The following is a 19,238-nucleotide window of genomic DNA, read 5'->3' on the forward strand; positions in this document are numbered from 1 at the left end:
TTTTTTTTTTATTTGAGATGATTGTAAGAAGTCTACAGTAAAGCTAAATATTGTCCAAATAGGAAGCAAGTTGGAGCTTAGAGGATTTTTCTCAACAGAAACTTTTCATTAACCAATTTTACCATTTCCAAACTATTTTACCAGAAGGTAAGAGAAGTGCTTTGTCACTTGTTGACTGTGGGGGACAGCTGACATTTCATAACAACGAAACACTGGCCCTAGCCAAGTTAAACGAATGTTTGGCCTTTGACTCCAGCAGGAGCAAGACTCAACCTTCAACATCATACTCGGTGTTAACATAGCTTTGAAAAAGAATAAGTTTCAACTGGATGAATATGTGAGCAAACTAGTACAAAAGCCTTCACTTTTTGTTTTTCTGCCTTACTGTCAGAAGCACGTAACTATAGCGCCTGAAGCACGTAACTGTAGCGCCTATTCCGAGCTGAAAAATTGTGCCAAGACAGCATCAGTGCTACACTTATCCCGTGGGTAAGGCCAGCTAGAGCTTACTGGAACATACCCATCTTGCACACCACACCTCACCATACCTATCAGACTCTCAAAAATGGACTTTGACCCTATTATGAAAAAAATACTTTTTCTGTCTCCAGAGGAGTATCCTGGATGAGGATGCTTCCAATTGTCTCTGTTACATTTTTATTACATCTACCAAGTACATATTACCTATGAGATTGGCCAAAGAGACCTTTCTAGCAAATGAAAAGCCCAAGTCTGACAGTGCTCCAGTTACAAACCTCACACAGTGAGAAGCTTTTGTCCTGAAGTACCTCGCACCTGTGTTGCTAATAAAGCTTACTGGGTCAAGATGGTGATGTTTAAATTACTACATCAGTACAGTACTAAAAGTTAAATGAACTGGATATAGGGGAGCCACTGTCCTCTTCTTCAATTCTTTGCAAATGGAAACAACATTTAAATGTATTATTTTAGAAGCAAATTGTTAGCAATTTGCAAATTTGTGCTTTTTATTTTCCAAAAGTGCTTGCCAAAACCTGAACACAATTTCTTTTCAGTATTTTGAAATGTCACTTTTCAGTAAATTTTCAGATGTTTTGCCAAAGAGTTTCACAAATTTTTAAAATAAATTCCATGCAATGTACTCAGAATTGCATGCAGGGACAATCCTTAAATTCAAGCTCACTACGAACTGTGACAAGTTGAGAGAAGAAACCTGTAGTTCTGTGATTTTTCATACAATTCCTTTAATGAATAAACATCTTCCAAAATGGTGTTGCCAAATGAAAAAGAGAAAAATGTTCTTCTTCCCATAAAAAAAAAAAATCTTAAAATCTACGCTCGCAGGGCTGAGAATTCTTACTGTGAAAAGCATTCCTCACCATTGCCAAAGCATGGCATATATTTGAAAATGACTGGGTTTAATTACTGTTGACATTTCTTAGCATGCTGCTAGTGACTCTTACAGGGTACAAGCTGATTGTAAAAAATCTTTGCCAGGCTTCACTGTAGTAACCTTATCACTTTAAATAATTCTTGCACAGCTGTATGAAGTGGGACATATTTTTTCACAGGTCCGTGATTGACTAATTGCTCTAAAGAGAAAAATTTACGTCCTTGGATATCTTGGCAGACACTGTCACTTCAGCTAAAGAAAATTGGTTTCAGGGGCTTCCAACATTTATGGGTTTTTAAAATGTCTCCCTGCTAGTTCCTTACTGAAGTGACAGTAAGTGTTAGTTCATTTCATTTGTGTCACAGGATCTCAAGGTGAATATACATTCCATTAAGTTGAGACATTGTGGCTACGGTACCATTGTGTTGTCACATCAGGTGCTAATTACCTGTACCACTGCCTGACACGTCCTGCACACTGCAAATCTGCACACTCCAGAGACAATTCTGCAGGTCAGTGTCTGTCAACATGCAACATATAGACCAATATTTAACAAACTTTTTTGAAAGTAGTTACCAAGTGTAAAACATCATCTGGTTGATCATCTTAAAATGAAGTCTGCTGAAAAAAAAAAAAAAAGAAGAAGAAGGTTCACTGTTGGCCATAAATGCTCATTTTCTAGGGCACAGGTTACATAAAGGGCAATTTTTCCTGTATGAAAAAGGACAAAAATTGGAAAATTCAAATATAACAAAATATTTCTCATTGGAAAGTTATGGAATAAAATTCTACTTTATTCTTTTCGAAAAAGTGGAAGAGTATTGGGGTTTAATTTTTGTCTCCTCAGGAATGAAAGAGCAGACATCAAAAGAAATAAGAGTCTTGCATATCAAAAGAACAATAAACTATGGGGGTTTTTTACTACTACCTTTTTTCTTTGTATTGTTTTGTGGCTCTACAGCTATAGATTTCCAAGTGTTTATCAATAGGTTGCAAAATATCACAGAAAAATATAAAGAACCTAACATCTGATATAGCACTGTAGCTTCATCTCCCATTCTCTGTGAAGATGAAAATTGAACCATGAATTTGGGGGTGAAACCAGTTATTGAAAGGTTTCATGTGCTTTTGTTTGTTCAGACAGTAGATCTGGAAACTATCTGCTAGCAGAACCACACATTTTCTCCTCCCCAATCCAGCACACTAGCTTTCCTGTGTTTTGTGCTTTCCTTGTAAACCAAAACATTCTAGTCAAGAAAATATTCAAAATTGCACACCAGAAATCTACAGTAGAATGGCCCTGCAAGAAGCAATATCCTAATCTACCCTTACAAGAAAACTTTACTCTTAGCAGCGATGCCTCTAACTCACCTTGTACAGAAAGTGTTATGTAGCCTCCTGCTCCCCAGACAGCAGAAAACTAGGGATCTTCCTTTTCCAAGCTTAATTTTAAATTACAGATTTAAAATTATTTAAATAATTATTGTTTCAAATTGCTTCACTGATTTGTCTAAACAGTTTGGCAGTTTCAAATGTGCCTGGATCTGTAGTGTCAAATTCTTCTGCTGTAATTTCCTTCCAGAGGCAAAAACCTCACTAAAATGAAAGAGATGCTTCTTCTGGTCATTTTTACATAAACTTGCTTAGGTAGGAAATTCTGATATGACTAAGAGTCATTTCTATTCAGTCACACTCCAGGAAGTGATCCCAAAGCATACTGGCTATTCCACAAATTTTGAAATTGCTTAAACCCCAAAATCCCCCCTAAAATAAAAAAGATGCATAAAATATTGCCCCTGTGCTTTTTTTTCTTTTACACAAAGTATTTGTCAGTTCCTTAACCAATCCAATGGGCTCTCTCAAGACTGTTTTTAGTGATTCCTCTGTTCTCAACAGCTGCTATAAGTGTCTATGTTTAAAAGGGCATAAAGACCATTGAAATATATAAATTCTTTGTAATGTCAGTAACAGCAGCAAGATGAAATAGAGTCAATAAAAGCAAACCTCTTTATTTGTACCTCACACAAAAGTTAAGTGGCCCTGTCTTTTTTTCACAGATCCGGGACTGTAAGGTTTTTGGTGGTTTGGGTTTTTTTTTTCAATGATATTTTAGAGTTGTTATTACCATTCACTATTAAGTGGGAAGTGGTGTGAGAAAGATATAGTGGAATCAAGAAAAGCCAGCCAGCTAAAAGATTCCATTTTTTCTTATGTGGGCAGCAAGAAGCAACATGGTCTGTCTGTAACAGGATGAGATGGACAACCTAAAGATAATGAACAGATGGGAAGTGAGGGACAGACTAAAGACTAGAGTGATAATAACCATGGAGGGGTGGGGGGGAGTAAACCAGGCACAGATAATGGATGATTCTAAGAAGTAAGTCTGGAAAAATAATGAAATAGCCGAGAGAGAAGGTAAATAATGAAATGGAATAAGGGATTTGGAAAGACAAAATATAGAAGAGCCAGAGAGAAGGAATCAACCTGAAGAAGTGATGAAAAAAAAAAAAAAAAAAAAAGGAAGATAAGAACAGGAGGGAAAGAACTAAGAACAGAGCAGAGAGTGATGCAGTAAAAACAGGGACTAAGGAGGAAAAAAGTAGAAAGTCTATGTGATGTTCCAGATATGATATTCATATCCATTCACACATCAATGTGATCTTTTATGTATGATAAAATAAAAATAATTGTAATGATTGCCTACATTTATAGGGTTGCATTCTGTGCAAGTTAGGTTTTAACAACAGTTTCCTGATGATTCAGTTGTCCCAGAAGAAAGGTATAAAATTTTCTGTTGATAGATGCAAAGCCTCTGTCCAGTCTAGCTTTGAATGGCTGAATATTTGCTTATTTGTAATCAGATGATGTCACACGCATTCAATCCTATGGAAATGCTCCCAGAACAAGACACAAATAAACAAGTAGTTTGTCATCCTGTTAGGTAAAGTAATATCAGACATATGACATACCCTGGTGTAGGATTTTGGTTACCCACGTCTGAAATATGTTTTATCTGCCATGTGTTCAAAGAGGTGAGATAAAAAAATCATGGTTATTTTTTCACATATGGTTGTATTAGAAAATCCGCAGTCTTATCTGTTCCATTTTGTTTAAACCCCATGGTGCAGATTGGCAGATTGCAGTAATATAGGAGCCAACATCTGACAATGTTAAATTGGAAGTGTCTTTTCATATTCGTGAAGTATGTATTTATTGTTTCATTACAGCTTAAGCCACAGCTCTTATTTCATGAAATCTCATTGCTTTCAGCAGTCTTCATCAGAAAGAGCTGCATATTCATTATGGTTTCAAGGGTCTTCTTTGTTCCTACTTTATTTAATATTTGTTGCCAATCACTTCTTTTGTTGACTGTTCAAAAGTTTAAAAAAATGAATAGTCAAGAATGTGTTGCAATGTGTTACTGTCCCCCACCCTTTGTCACAGTCCTAAACACTAGGCTGTAACATTCATTGCTATTGTCCATCATGTTTGCTCCTTAGCTGGAAGTAATCTTTGATCATCTTTGAAGCAAAAAGTGGCAATCAAACAGGTCTGGTGTAATAATTAAAAAAAAAATATTAACACCTTTGTAAACATGTTACATCCAAGAGAAGACATAGAATACACTTACAATTGATCTGAATCAGTATATCCCCCTGCATTGTGTTTTGTTCATTGCTTTGACCGTAGCACAATGAATATTCTTTGTAATGACACACTCAGCAATGAAAATCAGGTCCTATAACACATTGTGGTTTTATTTTTAGAAAACTTACTGTCAAAAGCATGTGCTTTATATATTAAATGGTATGAGGTAATGCATAGTGTAAATTCATCAGTAAATACATTATCTTCTGTTTATGTTGAAGGGCTCTTGGAGGGCTGATGCCCCTCTGCTAAGCAGGTATATCCCACATCTGACCACTGTGACTTCCACAGGTGAGAGCACAGATCCTCCTCTTTGAACCAGTGGATGTCACAGCCAGTTCCCTACACATTCCAGGCCCCTTTTCTGTCTCCAATGCTTCATCCCCACTGCATTTGCTCCTGGTAAATGAGATTGTAGAAAAGAAGGGAACAAAACTTCCTGAGTATCCCCATGCCCTCCCTAAGCTCTGGTGTTTGGCTAAAGGGTGTAATTATCCCTCTTGGGCTGCCAATTGAGGAAGGCTGCTTCCAATTTGAGCTCAATGGGAGTGTGGTCCACCACCCCACTGGCAGCACCTGTAGAGAGTGACTGCACTTTGCACTTAGAAGTGCTGGGTGGGAGAGAGAATAAATTGGTGTCTCTGCCCTTCATTCTGTTGCTGTCACACCCTGCTGCATGCAGATAGCAGAGATTTAGATTGCTAACAGACCGTAAATTAAATGTTTTCTTCTAACATTGTTTGACCATAAGTATTTTCATACAACAGAGGATGATACCCAACTACAGCAAATAGAAGTTGATTGTTCTTGTAATTGCTTTGGAAGCATTGTGGCTAACATAGTCTCTACCTAGTAAAATAAAGTATCTCCATTAATGTCATAAAAAGTCAGAGATAAATTAAGTAGCAACATGACTTAGTTTGTCAGATATTTTTTGTTAGATTAGGTGTGAAGCAGTATTAACATTGTTAGGTGAGCTGTTCCAAAGACCTCTGTGAAAAATGATTTGTTTTCAGAACTCATCCTGAGAAATACACAGTTTTTGTCTGAACATATTATTTTTCTCAAGGATCAGAGCCAAATTAGGAGGATGTCTTGAAGGTTTTAGAGAGCATTGCATAATCTGTTTATCTGGAGATAAATATTACCTTAGAGAAAAAAAAAAAACCAAATTCAATATGTTGATGGTTGATTTTTTTAGTTACTCTGAGAATGTGTCACCTTTTAGTTGACATCAGAAATCTAGAGTTGAAAAACACTCAGCCAAAAAAAAAAGAACCCAAAAATTAAAAATTGAAAACCACATGATCCAAATAAATAAAGTATACTCTTGTTTTGAATGTATAGATTTGTCCAACTCTACTCTCAGCTCAGGCAGTCAGTGTGCCTGATGTGTACTATCATATATTATTGAACATTGCCTACCTTGTACTAACATTTTCTACCAGATTGCAAATTACAGTTGTGTTTAAGATTTTTTTTTCACAAAGATATATTGTCTTTGTTTGATTGCTGAGATACTTCCAGTCTGCATGGAAGATGGCTAACATAATTCATTGGAAATACTGTGATATAACTATTGATATATTTTAATAATGTTGATATAACTACTTCACTAAAAGATACAAAATAATGGAAGATAGGTCCTGTTTTGTGACTAAAATCTATTCTTTCAAAAAATAATAATAATAATAATAATAAATCACCCCAAACCGAACAACCATCTCCCTCCTCCTCAAATAAAATGAAACCAGAACCAAAACCAAAATAAACAAATAAAATAAAAAAAAAATAAAAAAAAAAGGCAAAGAAAAAAAAAAAAAAAAAACCCTACAGGAAACCAAGGAAACCACAACAATATGGTAGAAAATCAGACAACTTCCACCCGAAATAGAATTGCAGTTAGATGATGAATGTAAAATATCCTGCCTGAGGCACAGTATAGATGTTTATAGCCCAAGATTCTCTTTCTAATGAAAACAAGAAGCCTCTGCTACCCAGAGTAAAGTCAGAGATACGAGATGTCCCTTTTGCAAATATGATCTTTCAGTTTTCAGTGGTCTGTGATGAAGGGCTTCCAGAGGCAGAGTTCATTTAGTAGATAATGAATTACTAGAGTAGTTCTTTAGTACATTTTTCTTTCATTAATTCTTCTGGAAAATCTTATCAGAAAGTGAAACTAAGGCAAACAGTGAAATTAATTTTTTAGGATGACGTTTGAGAGCTTTCCAAGTGCCATGTGATAGCAGAAGGCTGGACTGGGCAATCAAAGACATCTGTGTCTGCATGATCTTTGACACGAGACAATCCTGCTTCCAGCATCATTCCACAGCTGATGTTTGGAAGAAAATTGAATCTGTCCCTTGAAAAAAATATCCAAGAGATAGCCATAAATTTCTTCAGAAGGGAAAACATTTCTGCCTGAATCCTGTGCCAGTGCATTTTTGTTAGTAAATATTGTTCCTTTTAAATTTTAAATACAAAGTTACTTTCAAGATTATCCCAAATTTTTACAGGTCAGCCAAGTTATTACTTCCTTTGGTATGTCATCTATATAGCAACATTTCTTCTAAAAGAAGTTTATTCTTTTGATTTAATTAGAAATTTTAACTGAGAGAGAAAAAAGTATTTTCCTGTTTAGGAAAAAGCAAATGCATTGCATTTTCTGTTATGGATCTCACCAATGTTTTGCTGGCATACCTCCTCCAGAAAAATTCTAGCTTTGCACCAGAAAGAGTACCTGTCTTCTTTGCCATTTTCTCCTTTCCAATGAGCCCATTTGACATCCATTTGGAGCTTTATTTTTTGGATATTGTAATGTTGCTCCAACACAAAGAAAAATCATCATCAGTTTAAAAGAACAATTAACTAAAATCTCTTTATTTTTGTATATCACACATCAAGTTATTACATTCAGTGGGTCTGCTATTGCAAAAAAAATGCCTGTCCCAGAATTCACATGACAATCCCATGAATCAGTTTGGATCCCAGTGTTATGTTTCTATTTGAGGATTTTAATTGGAATATTGAATCATGTAAGCTCATTTATCATAGCTGCTCTCTGCTCCGTGCTGGGGTCATTCATGGCCATATAGGTTTCCCAATCAAACACAAATTTACATATTGATTTGATTTATGTTGAATGCTTACCTAGGCTTCTTAACATACCCTTGGCTTACTGTGTGCTTTCCCCTTAGATATTTAAATGAATATTATATTGGTAAATAACATGTAGAATAACAGATTTTTAATTTTCCTTGATTCAGTAGTTGGTGAAAAAGCAATTCTTTCCTGTTTTCTGCTCTTTTTTTAACATAAAAGAAAACCCCAAGCGTTTCTGTTGGTACCTGAAAGGTTAAGCTTTTTGGAGAGGTTGCAGTGTGCCTGTTCTGTAGTTTGGAAATAAAGTTGTGACATGAATGTTCGGAAAAAGTCAGGGCTTTAAAAAAAAAAAAAAAAGCCACTAAAATGAGTTAGAAACATATTTGTGAGAGTTGCATACAAGTTGAATCAAAATATGTTGTTCTTGCTAAAAATTGCATGCAGTAGGAATTATCTTCTGAATTACTGAATGAAATGGTGTCTAATTTTGAAACAAGAGGTGAGAACATTATTGTCTTTAAAACTGGGGATCCACAGAAGATCCACTGGGGTCTGTGAACTGCTTTTGAGGGCTGTAATAAAGTTAATTGTAAGTCACCTAATGGCTGAAATTTATTTGGCTTTCATATTTAGGCAGCCTACAAACTGAAAGAGATTTTAAACAGAGGTTTTGTCAAGGCAGTTTCATTTCTAAAATAATTATGACAGTTTATCATCAACATTATACATTTATCACATAATTCACTTTAGATCCTGATAAAAGTTTAGAAAGGTAAAATCATTGCTCTTCTGAACTCAGTTTTCCCATGGACTCCATGATGGTACCTCAATTGCACTAATGGAAGAGAAAAATTAATGATGTAATAATTAACTGTGAGCATTTACTGACAAATACTTTAAAGCACCAACATTGATAGATCTATTGAATAAAACAAATGGCATTATTTCTCCAAGTAAAAAATATGAACTAGCCACAAAATGCAAATGTCTCAGGAACACAGGTTTATATGCTTTGCAGGTCCTTAAATTGCTCTGTGATTTTCTGTTCTGCTTATATGTCTATAAGCAAGAATCTTACTAAAACATAAAGAAGCAATTAAAACCAGAACTGTAATTTTTTGCAAAGAACATTATTTGTATGTTTTAAATAATATGTAATTATCATGTGTAATTAAAGACTTCATTTCTGGTGAATATTAGTAAAAACAATGCACTTACAAATGAAAAAATTACTAGAGTAGTATACAGATATTTTTTGAAAGGTAAAAACTACGTTTCATCCGTGAGGGAGCAAACTGAGGTGAAATACTGAAAAGAATCTACCAATAATAAATCTCTGTTTTTCAGACAGTGTAATGAGCCCTTTAGTCATAGGCTAATGATTAAGAATCTGTTGCATTTGACACACAAACAGAGAATGTAAGTTCTTTGCTTCTGAATGTGACAAAACATCCTCTGTAAAGTTATAGTGTTTGATCTTTTAATGTAGAAAGAATTTCTTGAGATTCTAGAGCTAAAGCTCTAAATAACTTGAAGTTAATTTTAAATGTGCCAGTTAATCACTTTATCTGGCATACTTATGTCACAAATCATTTAAAATATGAAACCTTTTACTTTCTATAATTAAAAACTTGCTGAATTTTTAACTTGAATATGAAATAGACTGTAATTAAAATAATTTATTGACTTACTTTATAGCAACTCATCTTGATTCTAAGGCAAAGTTGAAATCCAGTATGTCTTCTTTAGGCTGCAAAGTGAAATCTAGGCAGAATTTACTAGCCTAAATCCAAAAGGCAGTTCAGAGCCTCATTCTCCAATGACTGTGCAATACTCAAATGTGTATAGGCAAAATTGTGCTCTAAGACTTTCATGACTGCAGCATGTAACCAAAGTGCTCTGTCTCCAGTGTTTTTTTGTGCATTAAAACCACAAGCGAGTCTCTCTGGAGGATTTACTTTAGCACACTAATCTGACAGCACAAAGCACAGGAGTCCGAGTCCTGCTCTGCGCTCAGAGTCATCCCCTTGTAGTTGCAGTGTCCTCTCAGCATGTGGGAACAGACCAAGTGCCCACCAAGCTGTTCTATCACTCCCCCCTGCAACAGGACAGAGAGTAAAAACAAGATGGAAAAAAAAAATCATGGGTCAAGATATAGGCAGTTTACTACAGCAAAGGTGAAGGTTATGCATGTGCAAGCAGCAAAGGAAAAAGAAAAGAAAACAAAAAGATTTTATTCTCTACTTCCGATCAGCAAGCAATGTCTGGCCACTTCCTGAGAAGCAGGGCTTCAGCACATGTGGAGGTTGTTCTGGAAGGCAAACGTTGTAAATAACTAATGTTCCCCCTTCCCCTGCTTTTTGTTTTAGGTGTGCCAATCTCATATAGTATGGAATATCCCTTTGATCATTTTGGGTAGGCTGGCCTAGTTGTGTCCCCTCCCAAAATGTTGCCCACCCCCAGACTACTGGTCAGGTGGGAATGTTGGAGAGACAGTGCTGAGACTGTGCCAGTGTTGCTCAGCAGCAGCCAAAACACTGCAGTGTTATCAGCTCTTTTCTTCCTCCCAGTGCAAAGAGGAAAATGATTTTCATCTCAGCTAGGACCGACACAGGGAAGCTGAATCCACATCTTCTAATTTTTCAATATGCTCTAACTTCTGCAGAATGATGAAAGTCCTTCCATACATCTTGTGATGGAACTGAGTCATTTGTGTTCTGTCACCAACCAAAATTCCTGATGCCAGGAGGAGAGAATTTGCTTTTACAGCCTGAGAGTTTGGGCTGTGAAGTGGAAAGAATGAATCCTGAAAGCTCCTCCCCGGGCTGCTTGTTACAAATTTATTTTGTCCATCTTGCCATATTTTGCAGTGGAAAAAAATGGATCTCGTTTAAATCCTTCAATCCATTGCAGTTTCCAGTTAATAGCTGTGGTAATTCCACACGTTCTTCCTTTGTGTGTGACTTTGACACTTCAACTTTTCTTCTTTGCTCAAAAAAAACTCTGGATACTAAACACAGAGATGGTCTTTCCACCCAATGTTAGAACTATTAAATTCCAGTATTCGAATAATGTCTTGTGGGTCTAGCCCAAATGCTGTGTTTACCATGTCTGACTGGCCATTGACTTTGAGTATGAAAATCCCGGTCTGCAGTTGTTGCTGATACAGGTGGTGGAAGTTTTTTGTTTAGTGTCCATTAAAAAGATCCATAGTCTTAAAGTAATTAATTCCTACACACATCATTCACCCTTCACAAAATACCTGCTCAGGATATAGAATAATAATGAAGAAACATAGCTTACTGTTTTACGTCGTGCTTCATGTAAAATTATTCAGTCAACCTTTTCTATAATGAATATGTATAATAGATATTTAACTCGTCACAGGTCTAATCATAAATGGAGAAAAGATATCATGTTATTCAAATAGATCTAATTAAATTAATTGGTTCATTTAGAGCTCTGTCACTTCTTACGCATTTTCCCCGATTTCATTTTGGCTACAGTTTCATCTCATGTCCTTCATTCAGGCTGTTTTCCAGTTTATTTACCAGATCAGTTTCACAGTGAATAAATGTTTGAGATATTTTTCCATCCTTGTTTTAGAAAATTAGATAAAATATGTACACGTATTTGTGAACTGGACCAACTTTTTTTCCACTATGCACTGGAAAATGAGCTCTAACTGATAACTGAATATTAATTTACATCTTGCATAAGCAGGGCCAGTATAATAAAGCTTCTTCAATGCCTATAAGCTATAAACAGGATGCATTTGTCAATTACATGCCCAGGCAAAATGTACTTACTTCTTACCTGCACCTATGTGCCTTTATGTTCCTTGGAATGGCACTAGCACTATCTCTTTTCAAATACTCTGTCCATCTCTCAATCTGAAAATTCTTCCAGACTTCATTAGTCATGCCATCAAACTTTTGTCACCAGAGCATATCCAATTACACAGTTTCAAAATATCTATTTTTTTATAACTATATTTATCCTCCAGTATTCAGGCATGCCTTTGATTAATTATCTCTGAAACTCTTGAAACTCTTGTGTGTTCCAGCACCTCTCTAAGAAGCATGCCTAGTGCAGATTCATGAAATGTCTAAAATTTAGGGACAAATAAGGCATCCAAATTGGGAAGACTGTATTCCAATCTATGTGTGTTCTAAAATGGATTATGCTCATAATTTAAACCCATAAAAAAACTACAGAAAATGGCCAGGATTGGGTAAACTGTGGTGACTCACAAACTACCCAGCTGTTCTATAGGATAAAGCCACCTGATCTGTCTTTCTTGATAAGTTGTTTCCATGTGAAAACTTTTGTCTTCTAATCTTCTATAAACCACTGAAAAAAAGGTAGTATGCTTTGTCTCTGATGTCCCTCTAGCAATATATGTGAACCACTCATTTTTATCTGAGTTGCTGGGATGCCCTGTTTTATATTTTGTATAAATATAAAAGCAAAGAGGTTTTTAATTTTATAGTGATATGCAATTGAGATACACTTTAATTAAGTCTTTCAAACATTTTCATTTTTTCTTCTTTAAAAAAAGAAATTCAGGACTTTAAAGTGTTTTTTATTATACCTGTTATTAAGAAATATTATAGGTTAATGCATTTCTCTTTGAAGTATCAACCAACCAGAAATTAAACAAATTCCCTGTACGTATTCAGGAACATCCATGTAAGGGCTCATTCCTACTCTGACACCATGTGCATATGAAAGGTCTGACTTGCACAGGACACATCTGAAAGAGCAATGTAAAGCCTGGTTAGCCTCTGTACCCAGCCACTTGCTATTCCATGAGGGAAGAGCAGGAGCCACAGGAAGAGCCCACAGATAGTTCTTCCGCCCCAGGAGCCCCATTGTCTGCCAGTGACAAAAATGCCCTTCATGTCACTCAACTTTCCTTACAACTGGAACTAATCATGTGTGGGGTATCCCATAAGCACTGCACATCATTTCCTTTTTCATAACTAGTATGCAGCCATCCCTGAAGTAGAAATGCAGCTTTAATGTGAGGCCATTGTGTGAGGTGAAATGTGGGCATTTTAGTCATGCCATAGGTGCCTCTTAGAGGTGCTCCTGGGGTTCTTAAGAAAGAAGGCAACAGGATAAGACTTGTGGACTATTAGATGTTATAATGGGCTTGTTTCATATTTTCTAGTTAAACCTCTCCTGCTACAGAATGCTCCCAAGCCAATAAATCTCAATACTTGCTCTAGAGGCTGCTGTACTGCATAGGTGTCAAGTCTTAAAGGATGACTTCATTGCTTCATGAACTTGAGCTGAACTGACTTGAATAAAATAAATAATCACTGCAATAGAAGAGTTAAATGGAAGGGAACAGTTTCTTCTAGGTGGATTATGAATCTAGTACAGAACAGTGACTACATCAGAATGAATTTATAAATAGATTCAGGACAACTGAAACTACAGTTAAAGTTGTTCCTGTATACTCTGGAGGAAGACCGTGACTGGCCTCTGACAAGTAGCTTTACTGATTCTAATATACAACAAAGGTTATGGTTTCTTGGTTATGGCTATTTGGGTATTTACATTTAGAGGAAAAAAAACTTGCTACTCCTGCAGTAGCTGAAGGCAATCTGCTTTGTGTGTTTTAGAGAATTGGTTGTTGATGTACTCTTTGATGACACAGGGGAGTTTTTTCTGTTTGTTTCGTTTTTGGTAATTGCTTCATAAAGCTTCAGACATTGTGACTTCAGACTTTCTGACTTTCAGCCATGAGATTGCAATAAGGCAATTCTAAATCACTAATGTTCTTTATTTTCAGTGTAAAGAGTATAAAACCTTTTTGGAGGACAAGTTTGCTTCAAATTATTAACAGGCTTACTTGATCTGTTTTATTTATCCACCTTTATTATTACTGTTACTGTTATTGTTTTCTTCTCACAGGTAATTCATCAGCTTAGGCTTTCTGAAAATGAGAGTGTGGCTCTACAAGAGCTTCTAGATTGGAGGAGAAAGCTGTGTGAAGAGAGAGAAGACTGGCAGCAAATATTGCACAATACTGAGCAAAGAATCTCAGCCCCACCTCCACCCCCTTGTAAGAAGCCAACGCTGCTGAAGAAGGTAGAAGATACCTCCTGCAACAGACTCTCTTCAGGCATATGGGATACCACCATATGACTCAGATGTGTGTTTGCAGACTGTTAGGAATGGAACCATCTAATGACTTCAAGCTGCACAATCAGCAAGTTTTATTCCCTTCACAAAACGTGCAGGGATTTTTTACAAGCACTAATTCAATAGCACAGGATGGAGGAGTTGTTTAGATCTGTCACGTGTGTGTGTGTACATGTGTGTATTTGTTCTTTTCATATATATATACATGTATACGTATATGTGTGCACCAGCAAGTATATATATGTATGCATGTGTATATATATAGGGAGACAAACTGCACTATAAGTACTTAGTTTAAAAGTACAAAATAGTCACTTAGAGTTCTCCCATGGACAGTGAAGAAAATATGTTAAGCAAATGATGATGGGGAGAAGTGACTGACAGACATTTTGGAGAGATCAGGAAAGTCTGTGTGCACACTGTACAGCTGTTTTATACAGTACAAAAATATGTTTCTTGTTCCCTAATGAATGGGTTTATTATCTTACATGTATACATATATATATATATATTTCTTTGTAGATGTTTGTGTTCCATGGAGATTATTTACATGTTTATTTCTGGTGTTTTATAACTTCATGCAATTGGTGCTGTCGTTCTTTCTTCAAAATACAGGTAATAAATTCAATACTTGCATTTTTCTTTTACAGATTATCTTTAACAACATACCAAACAGTTTTAACACTGTGTTATTTTTTTCAGAACTGGCAATATCCTTTCTGAAATCCAATCCTGAAATTCTTGCAAAGCTCCTATGTGTAGGAGTGATTTGGTGCTGTTCACAGTCATGAATTAGAGACCATTACTTCTTTTTGATGGACCTGCATTTCTGAATGTGTGAACTGTGAATTTGAAATTACATCTCAAATCTTATTTCATTCTGGGTTATGTAAAATAATGAGGCATTCATTTAGATTACAAGTGTGGTTTGAAATTCTTAACTGATTATGCATAAGGTCAGGTGTCAGTGGAAAGATACATAATGGTAATGAGGTATGAAAATAGGTCTATGATTTACTGTTACAGGCTAGAAGGCTTTTCAGAGATGGGTATATCAAAGTATTATGTCCTTATTATGGTAGCACAGTGATGCATTTATACCTCAAATTTCATGTAATGAAATGGTTTCAGAAATTGCAGCATTCTAGTCAGTGTAGATGAGTTCTGAGCAGTAATGTTAATTTATGAAAAACATGCTGCTGGGAACTTGTTAGTTACTGCCCAGCAGTCTGTGAAATACTGCTTTGCCACTAAAAGGTGTAATTCATATATATTTCAAGGTACTTTCCTGGGGGTACTTATTTTAAGTTCTTGGAGTATGTAGAGCCAGTGTGGAACACTTTTCCTTCTTGTTTGTCCCATTTCTATTGAGATCCAGGAAAAAGTGTTTCCAGTTTTGCAAGAGGATATAAAACAAATATTTTCAAATATAATCTAGGTCTAAAATGTTGAGCTTGGTTGGAAGTTGTTGGAAAAGGAAGAAAACCCATAGAGGTGTAGGTTTTTCCATCATGTTTGACAGAAGTTTCAATCAGGCTGAATAGCAAAAAGCAACTACATGCTTGTTTGATTGTTTATTCAGGGAAGCAGCAAAACTCAAATTGTTCCCTTGAGTATCATCATGCTGTAGGCAGAATTAAGCACCTTCTCTTGCTAGAGATTAAAACAGACATTTTGAGTGGGCAAGGAAGGGGAGACACCAAGTTAGTTCAGAATTTTACCTTGTTACCACTGTTAGCTTCACAGAAGTCCTCTGTGTAAGATTATCCTTTTCTATTTCATGGAGAATGAGGAACTCTAGATTCCAAATCTTACCTTTGACTGATGTAAATGGCCACAGACAATGACTTTATCCAGGAGGGGCAGTAACCCCTGTGAGTGAGGTTATGCAGAAAACAACTCTCACCTGCTACACAATTATGTCAGAATGAGGCTGTGCCTGGAAGAACTGAGGTTTCTGGTTTTTTGCTCAGATAACCAGGGACACACAGAATTCCCTCTGTGAGTGCAAAATGCAACAGCTCCAGAACTGGATGCAGAAGATCTAATTAACCTGACCTTGCAGCTATTTTGCTTCCAGGATGCAGGTTGTTATCCCTACATGGCACAGCATCCCTATCCATAGCCACAACAACCTCTAGCCAGCCAGCCCAGCAGTGCTGAGCGCCTCAGTGCACTGAGACGTGCAGAATGCCCTGAGGCTTATCTCTCCCCAAATGGGCCTGGCAAGCAGCCCTCCCATAAGCTCTATCATATTGCTAACCCTAATGCTCTCTAGCTGGCTCAGCCACTGGTAGCAATCAATCCACAGCAGCCTGGACATTTAAGACAAGCTGTAAAAACTGACTGAGAAGCCAGTTTAGGTCATGCCAAAATCCCTGCTGCTGCAGTGAGCTTGCTCCCAGTCACTTAGCTATTTGTAAGGTGAGCTTGTGTATCTCCAGATGACACTGTTGTCATTGCTGCACTTGGAATGCAGGAGTACCCAGAGGGGAGAAAAGGCATTTGTCAAATGGAGTTTAAAATGGGAAACAGTATAAATATACATTATCCTACTTGCAGTCCTTACTAGAAGTTGTGTTAGAACTGTGATCAGCCTCAGGAGCTCAACTGCAGGAGTTCAAATGAGGTCTTAAGGAATTTTTTTGCTACTTGTTCAAAGTCCACATTGTGCCCTATTACAGCAGTATGGACAAGCGTGGAAAAAAAGGTGTGTAGATTTTCTAGCAGTTTCAGCAATGCTGAAACATGGGAGAAGCCAGTACACCCTTGATTTTTGCAATCTGATTCTACAGACAATGAGCAAAGCAGATTATAATCCCCTGTGCAGAAGGCCTTCATGCTATTTTTTGCAAACTTGGGTAAGACGTATATTTTCTGGGGCTGTTCTTTAAAGCATGCCACCACAGTGCAATATGACAAACTTAGAAGACTTTTTTGTTTGTTTGTTTCAATCTTTTTTTTTTTTTTTTTAATTCCAGGTTACACAATTGCTAACTTTTTACTTGGAAAGATTTTTCATGATATTCCATTGAAGTACGGTACTATAGGAATAAAGTACTTGCTCTAAAACATGTTTTAAATATTTCTCTAATGGTAGTAAGACACTCTAGAGTGTGACTTATGAAGTCATAATTCACACCTAGTGTGTTCATTGGTCTCTTGGCCTTTGGCCTTGAGCCTAACAATGCAGTTGGTAGGGAATTATTATACCATAATTCACACCCCACTGTGTCTTATTGCTTAAATAACCATACCCCCAGAGGTGTCTTAAAACTACCATTAAAGTTTATATTGTGTATCAAAATATGTTTACAGGGCTGGGAAAATATACTATTGACATTTTGAAAGGTTGAGAAGTAGTTTTAGCAGAACTGTACAGTGCTTGTAAATGAATCTCCCCAGTGGAGTATGCACCAGCCAATTACAGTATTTCTTAAGTATATGAAGTCCTGTCTTGCGCATTAAAAAATAGCTTAGAAATAAAAAAGCCTTATGAATTTAATATTCTGAAGGGGACGATGAAACTCTATGGGCATGCTAATGCCCTTAATATCCAGTGAAAAATCTAAAATATATTTATATTTGCAATAAAGCAATTTCAGGATGCTGGGATTATCATCAGATGATCACTCCTCCACATTGTGCCTTATTGCTTAATTTTTAATATGTGAAAAAACCGAAATGCCTAACAAATCAATCTGTCCTTCAGCATAAGGTAAGTGGAATCAGATACATTTTACACTTTAAAAAATCACTGATCTTAAAGCCAAGGAAATTATGAAACTGTATTAAGCCACAATAAAAGAAAAACAATGTCTATTGGAAGAAGAAAATTTTTAAAGCTTGTATACCTTACTTGTTACTCTTGAAATAGCACTTGGTGTCTTTTAGTTGCTGAAGTTACATTCCTGTTGCAGTTTTTAAGCAAAACTGTGGTTTTAAAAACTGATTTAGATGTTCAAAGAAATACATGCACCGATATTTTTCAAAAGATCTGTGTACAGCATGAAGTGATAAGCCTTTTAAAAATTTGTATTGTTTACAAAACAATAGTATGATTGTTGAGTAAGTGAATTGCATTTACATTTTTTTTTTTTGCCAGTGATCCTTTTTTATTCTAACAGGTTTAATTACTTTCATTAATAACTTTATTATACTGCAGATCCTTTGTGTGTGGGACAAAGAATTTCATTAACTTGCTAAGAAAGCATAATAGATTGTAGCATAGTTCTAAAGTGATAGTAATAGCCATATTAGTTGTAGCTTTTAATTCTGCTGTATAGTATTAGCATCCCTAGTAATCCTGTTATTCTTATCTCTATAAAGCCTGCTAATATCTGAAATGCTTGGACGAACTTTAAGTTTTGCCATTCACTTGTTAAATAATAAATGAAACTAAACTCTGTACAAATCAGTTTTCCAGAATGGTGTTAAACATTTCATGGCTTTGTGTTTTAAATATATAATTTGTAAAAAGAAAACACCACCTGAGCATAAATATTTGACAAGAGCTGAACAAAATAGAAGAAAATGCTTTTCTTCCTGTTCTGCTGTTCTCTGTATACTCAGGACTTTCCTTTTGAGAAGAAATAAATAAATCCCAGTGCTGGCTTATACTGTGGCTGTGAGAATTAGATCATTAGCAAAGCCTGGCTGTTCTCCCCACTGTGGTGTGGCCTTGTCACCAACCCATGAATATATGCTGGATTTGGTTAAATCATACATTTTGCTGTGAAGTGTCATAGGCAAAAGTTCAGTCAAGTAATGATTTGACTTTTTGAGGATTTTTGATTTATTGCAGTAAACAAAACAACCTCCTCTTGAATTAGTTATTTCAACCTTAATTAGCTTGGTTTGGTTCTCATATATGTGAATTAAGTCCCTTCTTAGCACTTTCCTATTTCCTTTCCTCTCAGCTTAATTTTCAATCAGATTTTTATGATAAAAAAGAAAATGT

General features: G+C 36.0%; 1 protein-coding gene across 1 annotated transcript in view; it reads left to right on the forward strand.

Annotated features, from left to right (window-relative positions):
• MYO16 (myosin XVI) overlaps positions 1-14,882 on the forward strand; it is a 354,523-nt gene extending 339,641 nt beyond the window's left edge. Inside the window, exon 35 of the mRNA XM_053971244.1 lies at positions 14,048-14,882. Within this exon, the coding sequence (XP_053827219.1) occupies positions 14,048-14,281 (234 nt within the window). The 3' untranslated portion in view covers positions 14,282-14,882. The remainder of the gene's footprint in view (positions 1-14,047) is intronic.
• The last annotated feature ends 4,356 nt before the right edge of the window (positions 14,883-19,238 follow it).

The sequence above is a fragment of the Vidua macroura genome, chromosome 2, assembly GCF_024509145.1.
Source record: "Vidua macroura isolate BioBank_ID:100142 chromosome 2, ASM2450914v1, whole genome shotgun sequence".
Lineage (NCBI taxonomy): Eukaryota > Metazoa > Chordata > Aves > Passeriformes > Viduidae > Vidua > Vidua macroura.